Genomic DNA, 26969 nt, shown 5'->3' on the forward strand with positions numbered 1-26969 from the left:
CTGGACAAATTTGGGTTTATAATTTCAAAGGGATAATTGTCGAAATGTCACCTGAATTTATACTTTAGTTTCAATTTGTCACCGTAAAGAAAATTTTAAGAGAAATGTCACCTTAATTTTTCAAAATTCATAATTTGTCATCTCATTTTAACACCATTCAATTTTCCATCCATTTTAAGGGTATTTTAGTCTTTCCATTTTTTAAAAAAAATATAGAAAAAAGAGACATCTCTCTCCCTTTCTCCCCCACCTGCACCCAAAATATTTCGCACAGGACCCCCTCTTCTCTCTCTCTCTGACCATGTATATTTTTTTTTTTATAATGATTTTCCATTTCTAAAATATCCTTGAAAATAGAAAAAACTTTAATACCCTTAAAAATGGATGGAAAATTGGATTATGTTAAAGTCAGATGACAAATCATAGATTTTGAAGAATTCAAATGAATTTCTCTTTAAAAAAAAAAAAATTTAAGTGACAAATTGAAACTAAAGTATAAGTTCATGTGACATGTCTACAAAAATCCCTTCTTTCAAATTAAATGAATTAAGATATCTTTATACTATTGATATTAGAAGTGGGTATATAAAGAAAAAAGTATATAATTTATTTAATTTTTATCATTTATATCTTTATGATCTTCTTGTTGTTTGGACGTTATGGAGGGATAAGGCTTTTATGTCCCCCATGCTAGCTAGGTGGTGTATCATGATAGGATGTTACTTTATCTTTTTCCCAACTAGAAAATTAGATTAAAACCCAACACACTACACCTGTGGATCCAGCATGTTTCGCACACACTGCCATTAGCAACGTCCAGGTCTCATCAGCTTTAAAGCATGTATCTTTTGGGGTCTAATACTTGAAGATCTTGTCGGTAGTGGATTACACAATGATCACACACACAAACTACACTAAGTAGAAGCATAGGACAGATAAAATTGTAAAGTTTGGGGGTCCGAAGCAGTGGCAGAGCCACAGTAGGGTCAATGAGGTCGCACGACCTCTTGAAAGCCATGAAAATTGGCTTATAGGTCCCTTAGAGCTAGGGGAGAGACCCCTTGGAACTGCACACCAGGTGCTCGACGTTTTTCCTGAGGAAGAAATGAACTGCTCGAGGAAGAAGAAGAGTAGCTTCTTTTTTTTTTTTTTTAACTTCCTAAAAAACGACATCGTTTTGACCTAGGAAGTTTTTAAAATGACTTGGCCCAGCAACGTCCCCCAAACCCACCCGATACTAAACTCCTAAAACCCCAAATTCTATTATTTTCTACCCTAAGTTCCCAACTCAATCTCCCACCCCCACCCCCAAACCATCAACATGTCTAAAAAGGTTCAAAGCTGCATTTGGAGCCTCATATATTTGGCTTGTGGGCTTGACTTACTTCACCAAGTTTTCATTCTCTTCCCTCTCCATCTCTGATTTTATAAATTTATTGTTCTTGGTGTACTTAAACCTTTGTGCTACAGTCTTTTGTTGATTTGTGAGGAATTTAATCTTTTGGGTCATTATATAATGGGATTTTTTTGTGTTTCTAGGAAGTGGAGATTTGTGATTCTAGTTGATGGTGTGGAAAAGCTCATATTCAAGTAAATTTTAAATTCTATCTCTAATTGATGATAATGCCTAATATTTTTATTGGATAATACTTTATTGGATTGGATTAATATTGATGATTTATTGGATTGGATGACTATATATGATTATTTGATTTGTTGGAATTTAGGATTTATGATTAATTTTGTGATGGACCTTTTGTCATCTCTCTGTTTGTTTATTTATCTTAATAAAATTTGTTTCTTTTAAAAAATTGATTGAATGTTTGGTATAATTAATTCATGTGTAGAATTATAGAACGATAAGAGAAAAGTAATAGAAAATTATCTTTTAGTGTTATTTTCATCCTAAAAAAAATATTCGAACTTTTACACTAAGACCCCTTGGGGTAACAATCCTGGATCCGCCACTGGGCCGAAGTAAAAAATACGAGTATATAAAACACTTATGTATTCAATGGTTATATGTTTAGAGTTAAAATTTTCTAATTTAGTCATGTCTAAATTGTTTTAGAGGAAATTTTAACTTAAATTATAAGTTTTTTAATTACAAATTCTATATATATATATTATATAATATAATATAGGAGAGATCAAAATGTCGGGGCCACTGTAAAAGCGCACACACACCAAACAATAAAAGCAAACATACAAAGAACACAAGAATTTATACAAACAATTGATTCAAACTTTAAGGCTTTTCTGCCCTCCATGCTAAGTGTATCATGTATACAGTCAATTGTTTATACAAACAATCTTGTAATGGTTATTTAAAACTGTTGCTCTGTGATCATATGGCAAAGGAAAGTTAATGTGTGGGTTAATCATTTTATTAGTTCCTGAACTTAGATCCGATTTGCATTTGAGTACTTCAATTTCCAAAATAGTTCCTGTGGTCCTTCAACTTTAGTTTCGTTATGACAAATGGTCCTGCCGTTAATTTTGTTAACTTTTTTGTTAAATGCAAGGGTAAAATGGTATTTTTGTATCAAAATTGATTAAAATATGAATAAAAATTAAAATTAAACTCTCTCTCTCTCCCCCTTTATCCCGATTTCTACTCCCCCCAAACTTTTTTTTTTGGTTTTTTATTTGATTTTCTTTTATGTTTATTTTAAAGATATGATTTTTTTTATTCATTTTTTTTTGTTTTAATATAAAAATATCATTTTGTCCCTGCATTTAATTGAAAAATTTAACAAACTTGACGGCAGAATCATATGTCCTAACGAAAGTGAAGTTAAAGGACCACGGGAACCATTTTGAAAATTAAAGTACTCAAATGCAAATCAGGTTTAAGTTCATGGACTAATAAAATGATTAACTCTTAATGTTTAAATCCAAAGGAACATACATGATATGCCTTACATGGGGGACATAGAAACCTTATCCCTCCATAAAGTTCAAATAACAAGAGTATGTGCTGTCCACCCACCAAGAAATTATTAACGGGTCTTATCAGCTTAAAATCATGCAAGTCTTCCTCAGATTCGATTTCAAGTTTGATCGATTTACTTCTGGTTGTTGTTGTGGGTTCGATTTACTTCTGGTTGTTGTTGTGGGTTTTGGGTTAACTTGTAACCACAAGAAAGAGGTCCTAATTTTCTTTTCTTAAAAACCAAAGAAAAAAGAAATATGGGGGAGAAGGTGACCGTGAGCGTGAGTGAGTTGAGTGTGGTGAGGCCAGCCGAGGAGTCGACGCCTCGGGGCTCGTTGTGGCTCTCTAACTTGGACCTATTCCCACCGTATCACACACCCCTTCTTTACTTTTACAGACCAAGCGGTTGGCACAACTTCTTTGATCCAGGAACGCTCAAGCAGGCGCTCAGCAAGGCCCTTGTGCCCTTCTACCCCATGGCCGGTCGCTTCAAACACAACGACCAGAACGGCCGTGTGGAGATTGATTGCAATGCAGAGGGAGTGCTCTTTGTGGTAGCGTAGAGCGGCTTTGTCGTTGATGATTTTGGTGATTTTGTGCCCACTGCCAATTTCCTTAAACTCATCCCCGCAGTTGATTACTCCGGTGGGATATCCTCATATCCAATTTTGGTGTTACAGGTATTTAACAATTAGGGTTCCTAAGAGAAAGAGACATTTAACTTTTATAGTCTATAAATAAGCCCACAAATTATGTAGTTCTAAATTTTACTCGCTACATATATACACTCAAATGCAGGTGACGTACTTCAAATGTGGAGGCGTGTCACTTGGTGTTGGCATGGATCACCGCATTGCAGATGGACCTTCTGCTCTCCATTTTTTAAATACGTGGTCTGATATTGCTCGTGGTGATTTCACAAATTTTAAACCACCCTTCATGGACAGGACATTACTTCGTGCCCGAGACCCACCTCGGCCTGCATTCCCCCACATTGAATTCCAATCCCCTCCGCAAATGAAATTACAACGCAGTACAAGTAATATTACTACGTCCCTTTTCAGAATCACGTATGAGCAGCTCAGCATCTTGAAAGCCAAATCTAAGGAAGATGGCGGAGGGAACTATACCTCTTTTGAGGTGTTGGCAGGTCATATTTGGAGATGTGTTTGCATGGAACGTAAACTTCCTGATGATCAAGAAGCCAAACTACTCATTCCCACTGATGGACGGTCCAGATTGCAGCCTCCACTCCCACCTGGTTTCTTTGGCAATGTCACTTTCAGAACCTCAGAAATTGCTGCAGCAGGGGATCTCCAATCGAAACCAACCTGGTATGCTACAAGTTGCGTTCACAATGCTTTGGTGCAGATGCACAACGACTATCTTTTATCAGTCATTGACTATATTGAGCTTCATGCTCCTTCTCAAGCCGAAACTGTTAACGGAATTTCGTTGATTGGGCGCCCATTTCTTCGGATAAACAGTTGGATTAGGCTGCCGATTCATGATGCTGATTTTGGTTGGGGTCGACCCATTTTCATGGGGCCTGGTCGCCCATTTACATTTGACGGGAAGGCTTTGTTGTTACCAAGCGCAACTGACGATGGGAGTTTATCACTCGTCATTTCTCTGCAATCTGAGCACATGAAATCATTTTCCAAGTTGTTGTATGACATACAAGGCCCCAATCTTAAGTTGGCCCCAAAATTATAACTTTGTTCAAGTGATGTAAACGTTTCTATTCATCTTTACTAAATTTCTTCAGATGTTTGACAAAAATAAAAATAAAAATTCATGTTGTCATGCATAGATATAGACAGTCACAGGCTAATCCAACTAGTTATTGCAAGTAGTTAGCTGCACAAAAAGGGCGCATTGCCAAAGAAACCACCAGGTGGGAGCGGCGCCTCCGCCAAAGTACCGCAACACGTGCGGAAGCTGAGATTTGCTCAACAATTGGAGGGAGGTGTCAAACTTGTTGAAGGAGATGCCTTTAATCTGATCTCCAGTCTATTCTTAGTGCAGACGAAAATTGGTCAGATGTTGGAGGCCTGTAAGGCTTTACTTTTGAATTTAGCTATGTTTCTGTTCATTTTGTTTTTCGAGTGGAGATGCCAATCTTGTGGCCATAGACTAGCACGATTTGCTTTGTCTCTTACTAATGCATCTACATGGTATAGAGGTGCCCCTGAATATCATTTAAGATATCTTTTGTAAGTTTGCTTTGATTCAATGAGATTGTATCTTAACAAAAAGTTATATATATTTTCTAAAACCTGATTGTTATTCAGATATCATTCAGAGAAAAACATACATTTTCTGTTTTCGGGTCAAATGAGATTCCATCTGTTTTTGGTTTTGGTACCTACTTTTTTTTTTTTCAACGATCCAAACCATCAATTTATTTTTCAAGTCTTCATTCATAGATCATCTTTACAAAAAATCATATACAATCTCATTGAATCGAAGCAAACTTATTTGAAGGATCCAAAAGTAGCTGTAAGAGTATGCATTTTGAGTTTTTCTTTTGGCTTTCCTTGACAATATTGTAATAGAACAATCATTGTAATTTCCCAAGCTCTAGTTTAGATTAAGAATTACTTCTCTAGGTGTTCTTATTTGACTACAATCTAATGGATAGTCAATGATTTTGACAATGGTAATTTATGCATTACATCATATTGCATTTATTAAATTTCTTAAGATCAAAATATTAGAATTTTAAAAAAAATTTGGACAGAAATTAGCAAAAAATATACTTGAAAAATAACTCACATATTATTATTATCAAACAGTCTCGATCTCTTGGACCACAGGAGTCCAAGAGATTGTGGTCACCCACCGTTGGATATTAATTCAATGGTTCAAAAAAGTTTCTTAAAAGAAGTGCAAGAGTGAGTGAACCATTGAATTTACATCCAACGGTGATTGACCACAAATCTCTTGGACCTCTATAGTCCAAGAGATCAAGACTGTATTATCAAATTGTCATACCAGACACATTTTCACTATTTTTGTTTTCTAAATCTGTTTTCTAATTAATCTACCAGACACATTTTCGAATCCTAAAAATGAAAATTTGTTTTCTCGTTTATATTCTCCGAAAACATTACCAAATAGGCCCTAAGTTGTTTAGTTATAGTGAATTGATGGAATTGCCCCTAAATTTAACGGAAAGTTTAACAGTGTTAGACATAGGTGGTACATTGACACACTCTACAGAATTCAGGTAGTTAATAATAAAAATTAAAAGTTCAAGTGATAATGGTGCACATGCCTAAAAGTTCAAGTGTCATTTATGAAAATTTCCCTTAAAAAAAAATGCTTGTGCTTTACAAAACAACTACAGGCTACAGTGAAAATAACTGAAAACAAAAGAACTTGTTTGTGTTTTGCTAGAAAGTTGATTCAAAAATATAAAATGCAGAAAAAAATTGATAAAATTAAAGACATCATTAAATAAATACTTAATATAATAATAATATATAGTATAATTTAATTATAGGGAGCCACTATGAGTCCTTTCTTTCTCCTCAGATTTAGGAGCTCCTAGAGGTTGATGTTTTTCATCATCAAAGATCTATTCAAGAAATAAATCACACTTTTATTACCCTTATTCCAAAATTAAATCCAGCGCAAAAAAATTAATCATTACAAACCTATTAGTCTTTGTAATCATTTATGAGTTGTGCTTGCAAAATGCATTTCTCAAACAATAGCACTACAGCAGGTACTAACTTATTTATCAATTTTTGGATACCAACATATGTGGCACATGACATGACAATCCATCTGCTATGTCATCTATTTTAGTTATATAATTTGTTATTAAAAAATGAATTTCACACAGCAAATATAAAAACGGAAATTTAAAAATAAAAAGAAACCCAACAATTTTAGATTTAGGAATAATATCCTAATTGGACATGAAATTATGTCTACTTTTCCTTTTAAAAGCCTCGAATAGCTATTAAATTGAATATGAAAAAGGCATATGATCGAATCAATTGAAACCACGATCTCTTATTATGCTATTCTAATTGATGTTAAACCATATGGAAATATTATGACATCTAGAGGTTTGAGATAGGATTCTCCTTATCTTTTCATTCTTTTTGTGGAACCTTTTATTCGACACTTAAATAATTTAACTAGTAATGCTTCTTCCTATATTGGACTTGTAACATCTAACCATGGCCTAAAAATCTCTAATCTTTATTTTGCTGATGATTGCTTACTTTTTGCCCAAGCAACAATGGAAGGTCAATCTTCAAAAATTTCAGGTTGGAAAAGCAACTCTAGTTTCCAGAGCAGGAAAACTAACCCTCATAAATTCTCAAATTCTAAGTATGCTACAATACCTCATGGCATGTTTTCTTTGTTCTAAAAATACCATTACTAAAGTCCTTCTATAGCATGGAATACTCTGTGTAAACCTAAGGACCATCTATTAGGGCGCACAAAGCATGTCATGAAGCTACAATTAGTTAATAATGCTTCAATAGCTAACTTGGGCTGGAAGATGATTACAAGCCTGATAATTGGGGGATTAAACTCATGTATCAAAAGTATCTTCGGAATTCTTCTTGTTTTGAAGTAATTGCAAAACCAACTAATTCAATAAAAACTATAAATCACTACATCAGAACACATCTATTATGATGCACAAAGTACGCCGTGAATTATCACGACGCGAAACACGCAAGCAGTAAAATCTAATTTGAACACAAATGTCTTTACTTGGAAATACTCCTATGCATAACACGGATGATTTAGTCAATTGGAATAATATTTGTCCTACTCAGTTGATTAACTGTTTTACCATTTGTTGGAAAATCTAGGATCAACGAAATCGTTGCATCTCTCAAAATAAAACACCTCATTTGTTGGCAAGCCAATCATATTACCTTTTTTTTTTTTTTTAAATAATAAATGTAAGAATAAAAATGAAACAGCTTATGGGTGGAGTCCACTACCTAAAAATGATTCAGTTAATGGCTAATGGTAATTCTGCTGCAGGTTTTATAATTCGAATCTCAAATACACTAAACCAATTATAGCAGGTTCTTCTTGTTTGGGGCATAATTATGTTCTCCAGGCTGAAGCAAATTAATGCACTTAAGCATACGTTAAATTGGACAACTCGGTTAAGGCTGTCGAAAATACAAGTGGAAGGGGATTCTAAAATTTTGATACAAATAATTACCAAAAGGGCAAATTTACCTTGGGAGTGTGATGTCCATAGCGGATCATATTTGGCAACTCATGGAGAAGTTCTCTCAAATATTAGTTACTCACGTTTACAGGAAAAGCCAATATTGTTGCGAATCTTTTAGCAGTGTCGGTCCTGAATTTTTCAAGGCTAGGGTAAAAGTAAAAATTAGGCTCATATAGATATACAGAGAGCTTCAATTGAGGGATTCTTCAAATATGCTTATTTGAGTGACACCTTTGCAAGGCCCACTCCATATTGTATTTCACTAATTCAAACCGTCTATTTTGTATATACTCATTCAAAGATCATCTCTATAAAAAATCAATTGAATCTGATATCATTTGAACACTCAATTAAATTATTGAAATTTTAATACTTTCTTCAAGCATCGTGTTCATTGATGTAGGACACAATTGGATGTTTTTGATTTGTCTAGTTTTTTACAATGATGATCTATGAATGTAGACTTAAAAAATATATGGTTTGGATCGTTGAAAAAATATTTGTAGGAAACCTTAAAGGGTGTTCGTTAAATAAAATTATTTGAGAGATCCCTCAGTAGAAGGGGACTGACATATATATACACATGCCAAATATCATGCCAAATAACCATGCCTAATAAAAACTCAAAATTTCCAAGTTCATGTGTTGCTAAACTTTCAGCTTCACTTTTTACTTTGGCATATTCACTAGTTTTTGCTACTTTAAATAAAGCTTCCAACGCTTTGTAGAATTAGCAAAATAGTGTTAAATTAAGAGAATGACAACCACATGACATGAACAAAGCTCTAGGATTTATTTCAAGTAATCTTCTTTATACACCTTGATTTTTCCCTTTCATATTAGAGCCATTATCATAACCATATCCTCTAACACCATCAATTTTAAGATCAAGGGACTCTAGGATAAATTGCAATTCATTGAAAAGTCCTAATCCTGATGTATCTTTCACAATTAAAAACTCTAAAAAGCACTCTTCTGTTTTCATTGGACTCCTTAGCACATTCACACACCGTATTATCAAAGTAATTTGTTCCTTATGACTTGAATCAGAAGTGCAATCAAGTATTATTAAAAAATATTTTGCTGGTCTGATTTTCTGAATGATTGCACTTCTGACTTTTGATGCCATCAAAGTTAGAGATACATGATACTCACACCAAAGGTTTTTAACCTGCCTATTAATACAAATGAGGAAAATACTAAGACCCAAAATGAGACAACAATAAAAAAAGAAGTCCCAAAAGGCCATAAGCAACCGAAAACCCCATCAAACTCGAGGGCCATATAAGCATGAGCAAAACTTCCCTCACAGGACACAAGAAGAAATAGTAAAACAATATACTTACCAACAACTACTATCAACTATCTCAAGAGAAAAATAAATAATAAAAAAAAGAAAAAGAAAGAGAGGACAAGGCCAAGCACAACAACAAGGACTCACTCTGCCCCGCATACCAACTCCTCTAGTCTTGCACTCGTGCCTTCTTCGCATAAATTGGTCCAAGTCCGCGTCAATTTGATTACGGATTCATCTTTATCCAGAAAGAAAAAAGCCGCCCGTCAGCCTGACGTCACAGAACTAACGGACTCACCTACCACCGTTATAACGTCGCAACCCCAACAGTTCCCCCTTCCGCATTCCTCCCGCTCCCAAGCATGACGTCAGCATAGATAAGGTGTGTGCCGGTCCTTTCTGCAAGCCCACCAACCCCCACGAGAACAGTGGTGGACCCAGTTTTCGAATCAGTGGGTCTCACACACACATATGATATCTCTTGTTTTTTTATACCGTGTACCGGAGAAAAAGAGAGTTGGTGGACAACAGGAGATGAAGAAGAAGAAAGCCCCTTTTTTTTTAAGCAAGTTTGTTTTTTCATTTTTCTTAGTATTATGGGTCACCATCTCACCAACTCTCTCTCTCTCTCTCTTGTTTTTTTTTTTTTTTTTTTTTTTTCGGTCAAGTCCTCTCTCTCTCTTTCTCTCCTCTCTTTTTCTCTCTCACTCAACAAAAAGCAGACAAAGCGACAAACCAAAAAAAAAGGGAGGAAAATTGTGTGCCACCAACTCTTATCATCTCTTTCATTTCATGCATTTTAACGCTATCAACTTTCTCTCTAACTTTCTTTATTTTTTATTTGACATATGTCATTTTCCTTATATTTAAAATAATGTCATTAATGTATTATATAAGCTAACTTTTATTTTTCAAATTTACCCTTATTAAATGTATTCAATTTATCCAAAAAAAATTCACAACTTTCTTATCATATTATTAATTTTTTTAACGTCAATTATTTTTTTTAAAGAAAATATCTGTTTAAAAAAAAAGAGAAAAGGAAATGTCTGTTTTTTTTTTAACACAAAAGGTTTAGATAGAAAAAAAACAAAAAAAGTCCTTCTTATAACAATACCATCTTGTGTAACTTGACTAGCAAAATATTCATGTATGTCTGAGGTCCACAAATTATAATTTCCTTGTTACATAGAGTAGATATGCACCTTAATTAATACAAATATATTAGTAATAAACACAAATAAATCATATATGACAATATTTAACTACCATTGGGATGCTTACGGATGTGAAGGAAATTTTTTTTTTTCTATCTAAACCCTCTGTGTTAAAAAAAAAAGAACATTTTCTTTATAAAAAAAATAATTGACGTTACTAAAAAATTAATAAGATAGTAAGAAAGTTATGAATTTTTTTTAGATAAATTAAATACATTTAATAAGAATACACTTGGAAAGTAAAAATTAGCTTATATAATATATTAAAGATATTATTTTAAATATAAAGAGAATGACACATATCAAACAAAGAAATACAAAAATATAAAATATAAAAAAAATTAGAAAGAAGCCTGCTATCATTCCTCTTTTTAAGAAATTAACTTTTCGTAGTGTACCACCTCCTCTTACAAAACAAAAGGGTAGCACGGTAGAGAGAGAAAAGAGAGAGAGTTGTGAAGGTCAAGGCTTGAGTGGTGACGTGGCATGTTGTGACTAGGCAAGTTGGGTAGCACGGTAGGTGAGTGACAGATGCTATCTCTCTCTCTCTCTCTCTCTCTCTCTCTCTCTCTCTCTCTCGGCTTCGGCTATACTTAATTGGGCAACCCACCTCTGACTTGTTAAGAACTCTTTTTCTGTCTCCCAATACTCTCCCAACCCAAAATCCTTGCTTTGCCCTGCCCTCTTCGTCTTCTTCTTCTTATCTCTCTCAACTCTGAGCAACAGTACCCCTATATTCCCCTCCCTGCTAAAGTACGCCGGTAGCAACACACACTCCCCAAATTCACAGGTAAATTTTCTATCATATTATTCTCCTCTATTTCTCATTTTCGCCAGAACGGCACGGCGCATTTTAGACTCAACGGTTCAGCGCATTTTAGTAGTAATGGTGGATTTTAGCCGGACCGGCGCATTTTAAGACTAGGCTGATCATGGCTAGAGATCCGCAGCGGAAAAAAAATAACGCGAGAAAGGAAAGAGGAGGGATTTTTGAACTTTTATTAAATCCGACGGTGCACGTTTAGCCCAAGCGGCTAGATTGGTGATGCACCAGCCAGCGCGTATGAAAACAAAAGAAGAAAGAAAGAAACCGGAAAAGGAAGGGGATTGGATTCTAGTTAATTATAACCCGAGGACGGCGCACGTTAGCCGAGGAGCCAAATCCAAAATTTAAAATAAAATGCTAAAAGCGTGTGTGTTGGGTGGTATGCAGGTGAGCCAGGCGGTGGGGCCCAGAGAAGGAAACGCGCGAAAAGATGGTGGTAAACGTGAGCGTAAGGGAGTCGACGCTTGTTAGGCCGGCGGCGGAGACGCCGAAGCACGCGCTGTGGAACTCGAACGTGGACCTGGTGATCCCGAGCATCCACACGCCCAGCGTCTACTTCTACAGGCCCAACCAAAACGGTGTGTCGTCGAACTTCTTCGACCCGGCGGTGCTCAAGCACGCCCTGTCCAAGGCCCTCGTGCCCTTCTACCCCATGGCCGGCCGCCTCAAGCGCGATGACGACGGCCGTATCGAGATCGACTGCAACGGCGAAGGGGTGCTGTTTGTCGAGGCGGAGACGAGCTCGGTCATCGATGATTTCGGCGATTTCGCACCGACTCTCGAGCTCCGGAGGCTCATCCCCGCCGTTGATTACTCCGCTGGGATATCCTCATATGCTCTCTTGGTGTTACAGGTATAAATTGTATTGATGGTTTTTTTAATTATTTTTTTCCGGTAATGTTTTGGGATGTTCGTATTATCGTATTGATGGTGTTGTTTTGATGAATGTTCGTATTATCGTATATAAAACACTTAACAATAAAATAATTAAAAAAAAAAAGAGAAAAATCTTGGGAGGGAATGGTGACCTATTCAAACAAGGTGTCTATATCATCAATTGGTCAACCTATATAGCACTTTTGTGTTTTGGTAGAAACTAGTGATCGCATGTATTGACCTACTATATTCAGGGCATTTACTAGCCTAGGTAGTAAGTTGGTGTGTGAGTGACTCATAGTTGTTGATTTGTATAGATAATTGTTCTCTAAACTCATTCGTGTAATGTGTGTAATGTACATTGACTGTATCATTCATGTAAGTAGAACTCATAGGTATTTACATACACAAGTGGGTCCACCTTTGGGAAAATGTGTTAACATCGTTACCATGTTAGGTGAAGTACACATCTAATCTAATTGACGAATCAAGATGGTTAGGAAATGTGGTTTAACTTAGTGATTTGGTGTGATTTTGGATTAGCGACCTTTTTTCCTTGGATTGGTGAGAGGACATGGGACTTTTGGCTTTAAGCGAAAGCGATAGGCGGATGGAGGGTATAAAAGAATTAAGTTTGGTCACATTTCACAACAGCTATTTTCTAAGTTTGCTCACATTTCACAACAATTATTTTCTAAGTTTGCTCACATTCCAAACCAATTATTAATTTCCTAGTTACATTACAGTACAGTCAAGTCTAGAAAACTAATTTTACGCATCAGGGTAATTTCCATTGTGGATCTCATTTCAAGAAACTATTGAAAACTAGCTTTAAAAAGTCTTCAGATTCTTGAATTAAAAAAATATAAAATAAAATAAAAACTCTATGGATTTGATGTCCCATTATTCCCTTCTAGAATTTTTCCAAGGAAGTCAGATGTGTGATATTATTAAATATCATGTCTAAGCAATCATGTCTCAGATGTCAAAATAGTGAAAGTTTCAAAAAATATATTTAATAGGAAAAATGTGCTGTTGAGAAGTTATTATTAAGACTAATTATTTGTTGAACATTTCTCTCTTAAAAATAAAAAAATAAAAAAATAAAAAAATAAAAAAAAATTTGTTGAACATTTCAAGGGTTGAATGAAATAATATTGAAAGATTGTTTGAATATGTCACCCTCTGGACTTGGTTGCATGATTCTTGGTGATCAATTGGTAACAGTCTGTTGAGTAACACTGGATGTTTCAACCATTTGACCAATTGGAATTGTTGAAGAGTTGAGCTTACCTTTGCAGGTCACGTACTTCAAATGTGGAGGAGTGTCCCTTGGTGTTGGAATGCAGCATCATGCAGCAGATGGATTTTCTGGTCTCCACTTTGTGAACACATGGTCTGATGTGGCTCGCGGCCTTGACATTACACTTCCGCCGTTCATCGACAGGACATTACTTCGTGCCCGAGATCCACCGCAGCCGGCATTCCACCACATCGAATACCAACCTGCTCCACCAATGAAAACCCCTCCGCAAAGCACAAAACCTGGCGCTGATAGCACAACAGTCTCCATTTTCAGATTGACGCGGGAGCAGCTCAACATCTTGAAAGCCAAGTCCAAGGAAGCTGGGAACACAGTCAGCTATAGCTCATATGAGATGATGGCGGGTCATATTTGGAGATGTGTATGCAAGGCACGGGAACTTCCCAATGATCAAGACACCAAACTATATATTGCCACTGATGGAAGATCCAGACTGCAACCCCCACTCCCTCCTGGTTACTTTGGCAATGTGATTTTCACAGCAACACCCATTGCTGCCGCAGGGGATCTCCAATCAAAACCAACATGGTTCGCAGCAAGCCGCATTCATGATTCTTTGGTTCGTATGGATGATAACTATCTTAGATCGGCTCTAGATTATCTTGAGCTTCAGCCTGATCTGTCAGCCCTTGTTCGCGGTGCTCATACTTTTAGGTGCCCTAATCTTGGGATAACTAGCTGGGTTAGGCTGCCGATCCATGATGCTGACTTTGGTTGGGGTCGACCCATTTTCATGGGACCTGGTGGAATTGCATTCGAGGGGCTGGCTTTTGTAATACCAAGTGCAACTAATGATGGGAGTTTATCAGTGGCCATATCTCTTCAATCTGAACATATGAAATCATTTTCCAAGTTGTTATACGACATATAAGGAACCGACATGCCTGAGGAATTTAGTCCGGCTTGAATTACTTCGGGCAGGTCATATTCAGGTTTGCCATATTTTTCTGATGTGGTCTTTCCGAGTGCTCTTTTCCTCATACATGGTTTATGTCAGTGGGAATACTAATGCCTGAAACAGGACATATGTTGTACACATTTAAGGACTTTGACAACAATTGTATTACTCATTGATATTGAATTTACAATAAGTTTAATTTTGTTAAATCACAGAGGCTGCATAAAGAATATTTGCCTGTGCTAAAGCTACAAACTGGTACAAGTTTTGGTAATTCTTGTTTTATAAACAGTTGTAGTTTTATTTCTTATATATTGTGGAAACTGCATTAGCATGGCTAAAAGAACTATGCTAGTTCGTGTTTTTTTTAGTATAAGCGATAGTCTAAACTACATGGGAATGAGGGTTTTCTCACACACACACAGAGACCACTGGTCAATGCCATTTTTCACTGGGCTAGACCCCTTGATATACTAGTGTCTGCTTAAACTTATATTTGAGAGTGTAAAAAGGTTCAACACCACAGCACAACTGTGAGGCACAGAGCAGAGCATATTACTCAACAGAACAGTCAATTAGTGTGTCATTTAAGTGCTTTGGTGTGGAAGTTTAGCTTAATTAGGGCAGCTCAGCCTAACACTGGTCATGTTGATTCACACTTAAATCCTTTTCCATTTTCAGAGAGATCTTCACTCCTTACATTTTGGGATTAACACCGAATTACAGGCATCCGCCTTAATCTATAATCCTTCTACAGTCAATATTTTCCTCTGCCAAGAATTTTAGTCATACAAGATTGTATGTGTTTCCTCAATTTCTTAAGGATAGCCCCACTGACTTCAATGTTGAAAGACACCATACTGGTGTCTGTTGGAGGAACAATAATCTGTATTACACTAATAATTTAATTTAATAATTTAATTAAATAATAAATAAAATTACGAAATTAAACAAGGCAGTAAAATAAAAACTGACTGGTTTTTCAGATAGAGGCTTGCATATTGCAATGTCCATTTATGGCGAAATCTATGTGTTTCTCTCAGGCGACGAACATGAATGATGACTTTGAATGATATATGCATTTTTTATGTGTTTAAACACAAACATGGCTCCTGTTTATATTGAGGGTTGCCCAAGGCCCATCTTTTGATTAAGTAAATATATATTAATTAATCATTAACCCAATTAATTAGGCATTGAACCAAAAGACGAAATCCATAAGCCACTTAATTGGGCCACTTGCATAGCTGAATCCAAACTATTCTATTCCAAGAGTACGTCTTATAAAGACCCGAGAAACTCTAATTTTCCAATGTGGGACTAATTTTAACTCAACCATGTTTGCAATGCCTTGCAAAAACCAACAGTGTCATCTTGTTATAATAATATACACCTCATAACACACTTATGTTTCAGGCTATTGATCCTCCAACATCTTTTTGATTCTTTGGTTTATCTTTGAGAAGCTCATTTCTTTCCAAATGGTGGAAGATGATAATTCTGCAACAAGGAAATGTGTTGAAGTCCTGTTTATAATTGCCCATTATTCTGAGAGAGAGAGAGAGAGAGAGAGTACATAAACATAAATCACACCACATGCACAACCAATTTAGTAAGAGAAAGTACAAGAATAGCACAATAATCCTGGTACAAGCTCACAAGCAATTTCTGAAAACTTACCAACAAAAAAAATCAACACTCATCAAATTACAATCTTAATTATAAGTAAGGGTGTCATAATCCTATAAAAAGACTAGGAATCAAAGGATCTTCCAAGGACACTCAAAGGGAAAGCTTAAAATCAGACATCAAGAGGTAAAACACCAAAGAAAAAGGGAGAAGAACGCACAATTGACAGACCAAAGCTTCATATTCAATACAAATTTCCGATCGATCGGAAACTTATTAGAGCAATTGAAAGAGAAGAATAAGAATCAAAGCAAAGGTTACTTGCAACCTGGTTTTAGTGAAGAGAAAAAGCCGTTGGGGCTTTGCTAGCAATGATGGTGCACTACTTCTCTCAGTTGGGCGTGGCTTATGAGCAATATTTGCACCCCCATAAACTCCCCCTTTCCCTTTTTGGATCTTCCTTGGCTCATCCATTTCATGTTTTTCTCCACACAGTTTGACCGCGCCGTCCACACCTATATGCCTCACTACTATAAAATGTTCATTCAGCGCAACAAAAAATGAATCATTTGCAAATATAAAGGAATTCTTACCATGAAAGTCTTGTCCTTGTCCAATAGGCCTTGAGAGTTTAGCACCTTTTTGTTCATATTCTAACTTGAAGAAGCCTTTGAGAGCCAAGCTTGATAGGGCATGAGAGCATGAGATGAACAAAAACCATGCAAGTAATTTCATTCCCTTCATTTTTCGTATTGGGAGAGGGAGTAGGGATCTTGGGTTGATTTGGTTCGATAGGATAGGGACAAACTATTAAAATATTTAGGCCTTAGGGATGGTAGTTTCTAGCTTTTGAGAGAATCTTAAAAGAGTGGCACAAGCACCATTGCAGCTGTAAAAGGAACTCAGAAAATGGTAGCGTCAAAGAGGAGCAATTATATAGGCACATTCCGAAACCATGCCATTTTGCTGTGGAGTGGGGGAATATTTTTGCACAATAGTTGTGTTTGTCAAGCTTAGCACATGACATGATTTTATTTTTATTTCTTTTTGCCAAAGTTAAGAAAGACAGGAGGAAAACTCACACACACGGATACCATGGAGACTTGAACCCAAGACCACTTGAGAGCACACCAAAGACTTGGGCCAATCATCCTTTCAAGTTTATGCGCACAGGAAGTGTACAAACTGATTCAAATATCTATTTATATTGGTCCTAATATTTTTGAGCAACTGAGGGAGTAGTAGTGTCTATTTGGGTTTTGCCTTATTTTGGAATTGTAGCATGCATATTACTTTGTTTTGCTTAGTGATGCAGTTGGTATTGGTTTTTCATTTCCAGCGATTAGGGGCTAATTGGACTTAAATGAATCCTTGTAAAAATTGACCTTACATTTGAACTAAAAATATTATTGAAAGTCAATTTAGTCACAAGAGTCATTTTGGTGTAGTAGTTAGTTATACTGTTTGTCAATGACTAAAGGGTGGTTGGAGTTGGAGGTTGACTGCGGCAATCACCGGATTCAGATGGTAGTTGGTCACAATTGTCGGAGTTGGCCAACCGGAGAACATTCCTTATGGTATTTGGCCGGAGGCTGGCCTGAAATAGTAGCCAGGGAGACGTGAGGTGCTAGAATTTGTTGGTTTATTTATACATGCATGGTTGACAATGAGGTATCAAATTGACAATGAGTGCAAACTTAGAGGGGTAAAATGTAATTTGCCCTTTTTGTTTTTGTCAGATAATTTCTTCATTGAAATGCCCAAAAGGTTGGAAAAAAGAAAAAGACAAAACGTTACTTTTGGTCCTTTTGATTTATCATTTTTATCATTAAGGTTTCCGTGGTTTCAATTTGATCTTTTTTACCCTGTGGTTTCAATTTGAAGCAATTCAAGGATAATTTTCAATTTCTATCAATTTTTTTTAACTTAATGCTATTTGTTGAGAGACAATTTAGTCTCTAAATTATTAAAAATTAATTCCTTTTAAAAATAAAGAATATAAATATAAATAATAAAAAATTAGTTTCAAAATAAAATAAAACATCTATGTCCCTTTTTTCTCCTAACTCCCACCGACAGTCCCTACCCAACACCAGCCAGCTGCCACCTCCTTATAACTCAACTTAACAAAAAAAAAATTAAAATAAAACATATCTTATCGTATGCTATTGGCACAAGAGTGTTGGGAAAGAATGAGAGTTACACCTCCATAACCATTAGAGAGTTGTGTTTGACTCTTTATTTTAGAAAGAATTTTAAGGCCCATTTACAATTAATCATCTCTGCCTACAAGTACAAATGGGAAATTGAACAAACTCTTTATGCTGAAGAAGAATAAAGAATAATTACATTTGCTCTTCTTCATTCATTGCCTGCAAGTGCTAATTATAAGAGCAGTTCCAGCAACAAGGATTAGGAAGGGGGGGTGGTTTGGTTTAGGCCCAAAAATTGTTTCCAGTAGCAAAGCCTGGCCCTGGCAGGAGATGAGGCCCACGAACTTAGGCTAGCTCTCAGGCAAGATCTGTCTTAGTTCCAGCCCGAGTTTGATGACGTCAGCAACAAAATTTTTTTTAGAAAAATCTAAAAAAAATACAAAAATTTTCAGATTTTTTAAAAATAAATACTTAGTTGTAGTTTTCACTTCCCACACCAAAACTCTATACAAATTTCTCTTCTCATATCTCATGTGAATAGTTGTTGCTATTACAATTGGTGGAAACATCACAACCTTTTGCAAAGGCAGCAACTATTCATGTGAATAGTGGCTGCCCTAACCCCCCTTGCCATGACAAATGGTAAATGAGTGGAGTTGCTCTAAGGAGGTGGTGGTTGGTTGGGGTGGGGTGGGGACTATTGGTGTGGGTTGGGGTTGGGAGGTTAAGGGAGAGAGATGTTTTTTTTTTCATTTTAAAACTATTTTTTAAAATTTATATTTGTATGATTTATTTTAAAGGAATTAACTTTTAATAATTTATGGACTGAATTGCCCCTCCTCAAATAAACAAAAGTTTTAAAAAATTGATTGAAATTGAAAATTGCCTTTGAATTACTTCAAATTGAAATCACAAGGGTTAAAATGACCAAATTGAAACCATAAGGATAAAAATGACCAAAGTAAAATCATAGGGATCTTAGTGGTAAAAGTGATAAATTATAGGGATCAAAAATGAAGTTTTGCCAAAGGAAAACTTGGCAATGCCCACCACCACCAACCTAAACTAACGACGTCGTCTTGAGCTGGCAAGCGTTCTTCTTCAGCTCGCGTTCGTTCTGGTTCTGGTTCTGGTTCAGGTCAGGTCGCTAAAGCTCTTCTTCTCCCCATATTAGCTGAAGGCTGAAAGCTCAGGTATTTTTTTTGTTTTGTTTCCCTCCTCTCTTTGCTTCTCTCATTTTGTTCTCTATTCGCTTCTATCAATTCAGTTAGGATTTTCTTAGAGTTTGAATTTTGTGGGTTTTCAATCTGAGTTTGTGGCATTCGATCTGAGTTTTTTGGGCATGATTTTCTGATTTTTCTTACCTAATTGATTTATTTGAACCTTACATGCAGGGGATACCATTTCCAAGGGAAGCCAACAAACCAGTCCCTTCCTAGAACTCCAATCAAATCCTACGGGTAAAAAGTATGGATTCCGATACACCTGATTCCCAAACCGTAACCACCGAAACACCTCATCCCCAAACCGTAACCACCGAGACACCTGATTCCCAAACCGTAACCACCGACATACCTGATCCCCAAACCGTAACGACTGACCTGGAAACCCTAACCCTCTCCAACGATCCATTGACAGACCAGTTCGGCTCCCTCAATGACGTGGCCCATGAGCTCGCCTCCCTCCAGGACCTTGCCACGCGCGGCTCATGGCGCTCCATCCTAGACAAGGTGGCCCGGGCTCGAGCCCAATCTCTCCTCCACAAACCCCACGACCACCTCGTTTATTTCACCTACAATGTGCTTGCCTTGACTAAACTACGCAGGTTCCTCGAAGCCGCTGCCGAGATCGATTCCTTAGAGGACCTCGACAGCCCTCGCTACCAGTACGAGTCGTATCCAAAAGTGTACCCAAACCGGGTTGGGTCCATGGTACCCTTCTCCCTCCGGTGGCTTTATGCCTTAATGCCCATCAAGTTGGGCCAGCGACAAGATGGTCTGGACCGGCTCTACTGCTTGTTAGATTTTGTACGGAGCAAAATAAAAGAAAAACAAAAAAATGGGAGTGTTTCTGTGTGGAAGAGAAGGGAGGTGTTTGTAATGAATGGTATAATTGGGGTCCATTTGAGCAACAAGGAGGTATCTGTGTGCTTGAGCTTGATCAATGACTTGCTTAACCGTGATTACACAGATCCAGTTTTGGTGTCGAAACTAGGGTACATTCAGATGCAAATGGGAGACTTAGAAGGAGCTAAGAGCTCCTTCAACGTGGTCCAAGGATTGGTGGAGAATGAGGGTGAAGCGAGCAACGAGTTGAAGAACATAGTAAGTAGGAACAAGGCCTTGGTGTACATGGTGGGGAAGGACTATGTGTCTGCAGTGAGGGAGTATGAGGAGTGCATTGAGAGGGAGCATAACGACATTGTGGCCATCAACAATAAGGCACTTTGCTTGATGTACTTGCGGGACCTGTCAGATTCAATCAAAGTGTTGGAGAATGCTCTGGAAAGAGTGCCTACGGTGGCATTGAATGAAACCGTTGTGGTGAATTTGTGTAGTATGTACGAGTTGGCTTACGTTAATCATTCTGATATTAAGAGGACACTGAATAGCTGGATTGCCAGGGTTGCTCCTGATGATTTTGATTCATCATCTACGAGGATTTGATTATGGGTAGTTTCACACCTTTCTCATTTGGCTTATGGATTCTAGTGTGTCACACATTGTTGAATGAGTTTGGAGTTTTTAGGATGAGATTCAGTTTTTTATAGATGTAACTTGATTTGAAAAGAATTATCCACTTCTTTGGATGTTTTATGAGTTTGGAAATAGTGATGATCATTATATTTTATTGAGTACAGGGGCATGCTGGCATTGCAATTTCTAATTTCTCCTCTTCATTATAAGTTTCCCAAATCATCTATATGACAATACGTTCCTTTTAAAGAATCAGACTTTGATGGTTGTTCAGTTTGGTTTTTATTTCATATTTTGATGTGTATTGAGTGTAATTTGATTGAAAGCGTATACACTGGAATCAGCCTTCTGTGGTAGTTTGGTGTATTGAGTGCGATTATGACTTCACTGTATAAGTTGTTAGATATGGAACAAAGAAATCTTTTGTTATTCTTTTGGACTTCATTATGGGTTCATAATTGTGCTCATCGTTGAAGCACTCTGTTATAGATTTGAACTACAGTCTATCATCGATACTTGAGGTATGTGGTTTGTGATGCAACTCCCCAAACTCTGCTGAAATCTCAAATGCGGGCAGATACGGTTTCCTAGCTGTGAGGCCTTGGGAAGGGTTAAACTGCTGAAGAACTCTTTTATCATGCAACTGCAGGGCACCAAAACTATTAGAAGGAGATCCTATGGACATGGTAATGGAGCCTTGACATTTATGTGAAATTACTATTGCTCATCTTTGGGCTATGCAGATGCTTGTTGCTTCGAACCAAATCCAGAATACCATGCGAGCTCTGTAACATTGTTCCCAAAATTCATCCTCCACCTGCAGATTTTGTTATACTAGTTGGACTGCAGAACTAACTGTCTGATTTGATAAATTGACTAAAGAAATGTCAGGTTCTTTAATCATTTGAAATTATTCACATTTCTTTCCTAATTTTTGTTTGACTTCTGTAGACATAATTAACAGCAACTGAGGGGCCAATTGTATCTATTATGGTTTTGCCTAATTCTGGAATTGTAGCATGCAGATTGGTTTCTTGGCTTAATGTTACAGTTGGTCCATTGTTTTTCCATTGGTGTCTTGCGTAGATCCTAGTTTTGCCAGTTTGTTGCAGCCTCCCTCTGCCTGATGGTTGTTCCCTTTTCAGGTTAAACCTATTTGTTATGTTTCTAGAAGCACATGGATGATTGGCTTCAGCTTGGTCTTGCTCCTGAAATTGTATTGTCTATCTGGTGCTTGCTATTGATTGATTTTGGCTTTGTATATGAATTTTTTACCATGTGTTCTTGTTATTAGGTCTTAAATCTTTTGTTCCTTAAACCGATTCTGCAAACATGCTGACAGAAGATTATACAGTTGTTTGGAGCTTAAAACTTGATTTGATTGATAGAAGTGAGAAGAATTAGAATGAATTCCTTTTGAAACAGAACCACTGAGATTTGCATGATATTTGTAGATGAAGAACAGAATAAAGTTTTTTTTATTTAATCACACAAAAAGCTGAAATATACATCACATCCTCACATGGTTCCTACGTCTACCTTTCACTCAAGAAAAAACAGTAGAACAAGAGCAGAGTTCAAAAGCTGAACATCCAAAAAGAAACCTATTCTAGCTTAGTCAACCTCTTCAATCTTAGGCCCAGCTCCTGCTCCACCAGAGCTAGCGTTGCCAAATCCGCCACCGGGCATCTGAGCACCGCCCATTGGCACATCTCCACCAGCACCTTGATACATTTTAGCAATAATTGGGTTGCACAAGCCCTCCAGTTCCTTTTGTTTGTCCTCAAATTCTTCAACTTCAGCCAACTGGTTCCTGTCAAGCCATTCAATCGCCTCATCAATGGCTTTCTCAATCTTCTGCTTGTCTGCAGGGTCCAGTTTTCCAGCAATCTTCTCATCCTTTACAGTGTTCCTCATGTTGTATGCGTAGTTCTCAAGCGAGTTCTTGGCATCCACCTTCTTCTTCACCTCCTCATCTTCAGCCTTGTACCTCTCTGCCTCCTGCACCAATCTCTCAATCTCCTCCTTGCTCAGCCTTCCCTTGTCATTGGTGATAGTGATCTTGTTCTTCACTCCAGCAGTCTTGTCTTCAGCAGACACATTTAAGATGCCATTTGCATCAATGTCAAAGCACACATTGATTTGAGGAACACCTCTTGGGGCCGGAGGAATGCCTGTGAGTTCGAATTTTCCAAGAAGATTGTTGTCCTTGGTTCGAGCCCTCTCTCCTTCATACACCTGAATTAATACTCCCGGCTGGTTGTCAGAGTAAGTAGAGAAGATCTGCTCCTTCTTGGTAGGGATAGTGGTGTTCCTCGGAATCAAGACAGTCATGACACCACCAGCAGTCTCAAGACCAAGGCTGAGAGGCGTAACATCAAGAAGCAGCAAGTCTTGAACCTTCTCATTCCCTTCACCAGTCAAAATTGCAGCTTGAACAGCAGCGCCATAAGCAACAGCCTCATCAGGGTTTATGCTCTTGCACAGTTCCTTGCCATTGAAGAAATCTTGCAAAAGCTGCTGAACTTTAGGAATCCTCGTCGACCCACCAACCAGAACAACTTCATCCACCCGACTCTTATCGATTTTTGAATCCCTCAAACACTTCTCCACAGGTTCCATACACTTCCTAAACAAGTCCATGTTCATCTCTTCAAATCTTGCTCTTGTAATTGTGGAATAGAAATCAATACCTTCGTAAAGCGAATCGATCTCAATTGTGGTCTGTGCGGTTGAAGACAGAGTCCTTTTCGCCCTCTCACACGCAGTCCTCAACCTCCTCAAAGCTCTGGCATTGCCACTAATATCCTTCTTGTGCTTTCTCTTGAACTCTTGCACAAAGTGATTAACAAGCCTATTGTCAAAATCCTCACCGCCAAGATGAGTGTCCCCAGCAGTGGCCTTCACTTCAAAGATCCCTTCCTCAATTGTGAGCAAAGAAACATCAAAAGTACCACCACCAAGATCAAATATAAGAATATTCTTCTCACCACCCGTCGACCCTTTCTTGTCAAGACCATAAGCAATGGCAGCAGCAGTTGGCTCGTTGATAATTCTCATCACATTCAGGCCAGCAATGACGCCCGCGTCCTTCGTAGCCTGCCTCTGCGAATCATTGAAGTAAGCAGGCACGGTGACCACAGCGTTGTTGACTGAATGACCCAAATAGGCCTCAGCAATTTCCCTCATCTTGGTCAGCACCATGGACGATATCTCTTCGGCTGCAAACTGCTTCTCTTCGCCTTTGTATTGAACGACAATCATGGGTTTGTCGCCTGGACCGGGAACGACCTTGAAAGGCCAGTGCTTCATGTCGCTCTGGACAGATGGGTCGGAGAATCGCCGGCCGATGAGCCTCTTGGCGTCGAAAACGGTGTTTTGGGGGTTCATGGCAACCTGGTTTTTGGCTGCATCGCCGATCAAACGCTCTGTATCAGTGAAAGCAACATAGGAAGGGGTGGTTCTGTTGCCTTGGTCATTGGCTATGATCTCAACGCGGTCGTTTTGCCACACTCCCACGCAGCTGTAGGTGGTGCCGAGGTCGATGCCAATGGCCTTGCCTTCTGTCTTTGAAGCCATAGATGACAAAACTCAGCAAGAAACTATATGAATGAAACAGAAATTGAAAGAGCTCAAGAATAGGGATTGTTTGAAAATGTTTTTGGGTTATTTCGTGTGCACTTTTCTGTTGTTGATTGATTGCTTATTGGTCCTTGGATGTGATATGAAAGTGTATATATAGACATTGGTCTATTAAGGAGGTGGGAAGAAATTTGGAGAGGTGAGTAGAAGAAGAAAGAAGCAACCAGAGAGTTCTGGAGAAATTGAAATAAGCAGCCTCCTCTATTTTTGGGTTTTGTCCAGAGGGTTGTCGATTTTATTATTTTTTTTGGACGAATCCAGAGGGTTGTGGATGCTTCCACACAATGGTTTCCAAATTCAATACCAATTTCCAAAATTTGATTTTTGGGTTTGAAGGTGAGTGGAGTTGAGTTGGGCTATTTCACGTGACTGTACTTAATTACCAAACTATAATTAGTCGCTAATCCATTAGCATTTGAGCCCTATTTTTCTTCAGTAATAAAATAGTTATCTCCAGCCCAATTGAAATGGGTTTGATTCTCCTATAAAATCATTGTTTGACCTGTTCCATCACTAGCCTTCTTCCTGCCCTTGTGGTTGAGTGTGTTTGCACTTGCTGTTGGTGGTCTTGGGTTCGAAGGTTGGTATACAAGCCCCAAACTAGCAACAACAATGTGTCATTCTATAGTGAGGGCCTTATATAAAATGAGGTATTCTAAAATACCTTTGTTTTTTTTTTTAAATGCATGTTTGCTCCACCTATTCTCTTTTACTTTTTTCTCCCAGCTTCTGTCTTGACAAGTCATAATTAACACCCTAAGAAAGTATAATTATGAAAACAGAAAACAACTAAACAAACGAGAAAGAAGTTTTTTTTTCTTTTTGAGAGAAATAAGTTTTTTTTATTATTATTTCGTATTACACTTTGCGTTAAAATCTCTTTGGAGCATTGGTGTTGCAAAGAGTCTTCTTAATTCTCTATCTTTCAATTCTAAATGAGGTGGGCTTGCTCTTGTCATGTTTTTTCTCACTGTCTTACTGGATTTAATTATCCAGATTTATTGTATGTAATAACCTTTGTTTGGGATGTGTTTTTACCGTAAATCACTTGTATTTGCCCATGTTCTAAAGAAATTCTGCTTTTTCTATTAAAACAAAAAAAATGAAAGTACACTTGCATGAATGCATGTCCCCCCCGGCTGTACCAAGCAAACTTGACGGGCTTACCCAAAGAAAGAAGCAACCAGAGACTTCTGGAGAAATTGATACAAGCAGATTCCACTGTTTTTGGGTTTGTCCAGAGGACTGTGGATGCTTCCTTACATGGTGTGTCCAATTCAATACCAATTTTCCAAATTAGATATGGGATTTGAAGGTGAGTGGACGTAGGCTAATCAAACACGTTTGGGGTAATTGCCTTTCAATAATGCTGATCTATTTGCACCCAAACGTTGTATTTGGACACCCAAGCTCAATAATGTTCCTCAATGACAAGTTTATCCCTTGCCGATAGTAGACTTAGATAATTCATTCATCAAAGACGCCATGCTATATATGCCAATTGAAAAAAGAAAATAAAAGCTACCTATTTATTGGTAGAGAGGTGTTCAAGTGCTAATCGGTTAGTGAATTTATGCAACGTTATGCACTCGCTTGAATCCATTGCAAGATATAATCTCATAATATGGATTATTCATTTTTTAGGCCAACATTCAAGGATATTTCTTATAAAAAATTACCCAAATTAATATACATAGGCTTAGTCAAGTTAGTTAAAGCGAATGTGCTCCAAACTTTTTGTCCGAGTTCGAATCTCCCTCTCCGTAATTTAGATTAGATTAAAGTAGAATATCGCTTGTACATAATAAAATATATACTTAATATCATTGTAAAGTTGGCTCAAAAGAATAGTTAGCGTCGTATTAAACTACTAACTAGGATAAATTATTGTATGATACTGGAATATGGTCATATGGTTTGATATGTCTACGTGTTATAATATGAATGAACAACATGATTGATATTTCTCACTTATAAAGTATTATCAATAAATATCCATTTATATTATAACACGTGAACAAACTATACCGTGTGCTTGATTACCAAACTATAATTAATCACTAACCAATTAGCATTTGAGCCCTATGTTTTCTTGATAATACAATAATTATATTATGTGGCCCAAATCAAATGGTTGAAATGTGTTGGATTCCCCTATAAAGTCATTTGTTTGATGAGTCTCAACACTGGCCTTCAACCTGCCCTTATGGTTAAGTGCGCTTGCACTAACTCCTAGAGGTCTTGGGTTCGAAGGTTGG

At 37.4% G+C, this 26969-nt stretch overlaps 3 protein-coding genes, 1 long non-coding RNA gene and 1 pseudogene across 4 annotated transcripts; 3 read left to right on the top strand and 2 right to left on the bottom strand.

Moving 5' to 3' along the window:
* LOC18782705 lies at positions 2678-5230 on the top strand (annotated as a pseudogene).
* On the top strand, positions 11231-14865 carry LOC18783187 (shikimate O-hydroxycinnamoyltransferase). The gene is made up of 3 exons (XM_007215339.2): positions 11231-11457; positions 11881-12346; positions 13671-14865. Exons 2-3 carry the CDS (start codon positions 11924-11926, stop codon positions 14562-14564), a joined length of 1317 nt encoding a protein of 438 aa, XP_007215401.1. The 5' UTR covers positions 11231-11457; positions 11881-11923; the 3' UTR covers positions 14565-14865.
* On the bottom strand, positions 15803-17086 carry LOC109948192. The gene is made up of 2 exons (XR_002270799.1): positions 16814-17086; positions 15803-16735 (listed from the first exon to the last, which is right to left on the bottom strand). It is a non-coding gene; the product is annotated as an uncharacterized LOC109948192 (long non-coding RNA).
* LOC18782101 (trafficking protein particle complex subunit 12) lies at positions 19325-21322 on the top strand. Its single transcript, XM_007216841.2, has 2 exons — positions 19325-19566; positions 19768-21322. The coding sequence occupies exon 2, from the start codon at positions 19843-19845 to the stop codon at positions 21037-21039; it is 1197 nt and encodes a 398-aa protein (XP_007216903.2). The 5' UTR covers positions 19325-19566; positions 19768-19842; the 3' UTR covers positions 21040-21322.
* Positions 22517-24902, bottom strand: LOC18783547 (heat shock 70 kDa protein). Its single transcript, XM_007216929.2, has one exon. The coding sequence runs from the start codon at positions 24646-24648 to the stop codon at positions 22684-22686; it is 1965 nt and encodes a 654-aa protein (XP_007216991.1). The 5' UTR covers positions 24649-24902; the 3' UTR covers positions 22517-22683.

The sequence above is a fragment of the Prunus persica genome, chromosome G3 (genome assembly GCF_000346465.2).
Source record: "Prunus persica cultivar Lovell chromosome G3, Prunus_persica_NCBIv2, whole genome shotgun sequence".
In the NCBI taxonomy this organism is placed as follows: domain Eukaryota; kingdom Viridiplantae; phylum Streptophyta; class Magnoliopsida; order Rosales; family Rosaceae; genus Prunus; species Prunus persica.

What these genes read in the sequence shown, in the direction of transcription:
- LOC18783187 (XM_007215339.2), top strand. Translation starts at nt 11,924, where the DNA reads ATGGTGGTAAACGTGAGCGTAAGGGAGTCGACGCTTGTTAGGCCGGCG. An exon ending in ATGCTCTCTTGGTGTTACAG is followed by an intron (nt 12,347 to 13,670) that starts GTATAAATTGTA and finishes TTACCTTTGCAG; the next exon opens with GTCACGTACTTCAAATGTGG.
- LOC18782101 (XM_007216841.2), top strand. Translation starts at nt 19,843, where the DNA reads ATGGATTCCGATACACCTGATTCCCAAACCGTAACCACCGAAACACCT.
- LOC18783547 (XM_007216929.2), bottom strand. Translation starts at nt 24,648, where the DNA reads ATGGCTTCAAAGACAGAAGGCAAGGCCATTGGCATCGACCTCGGCACC.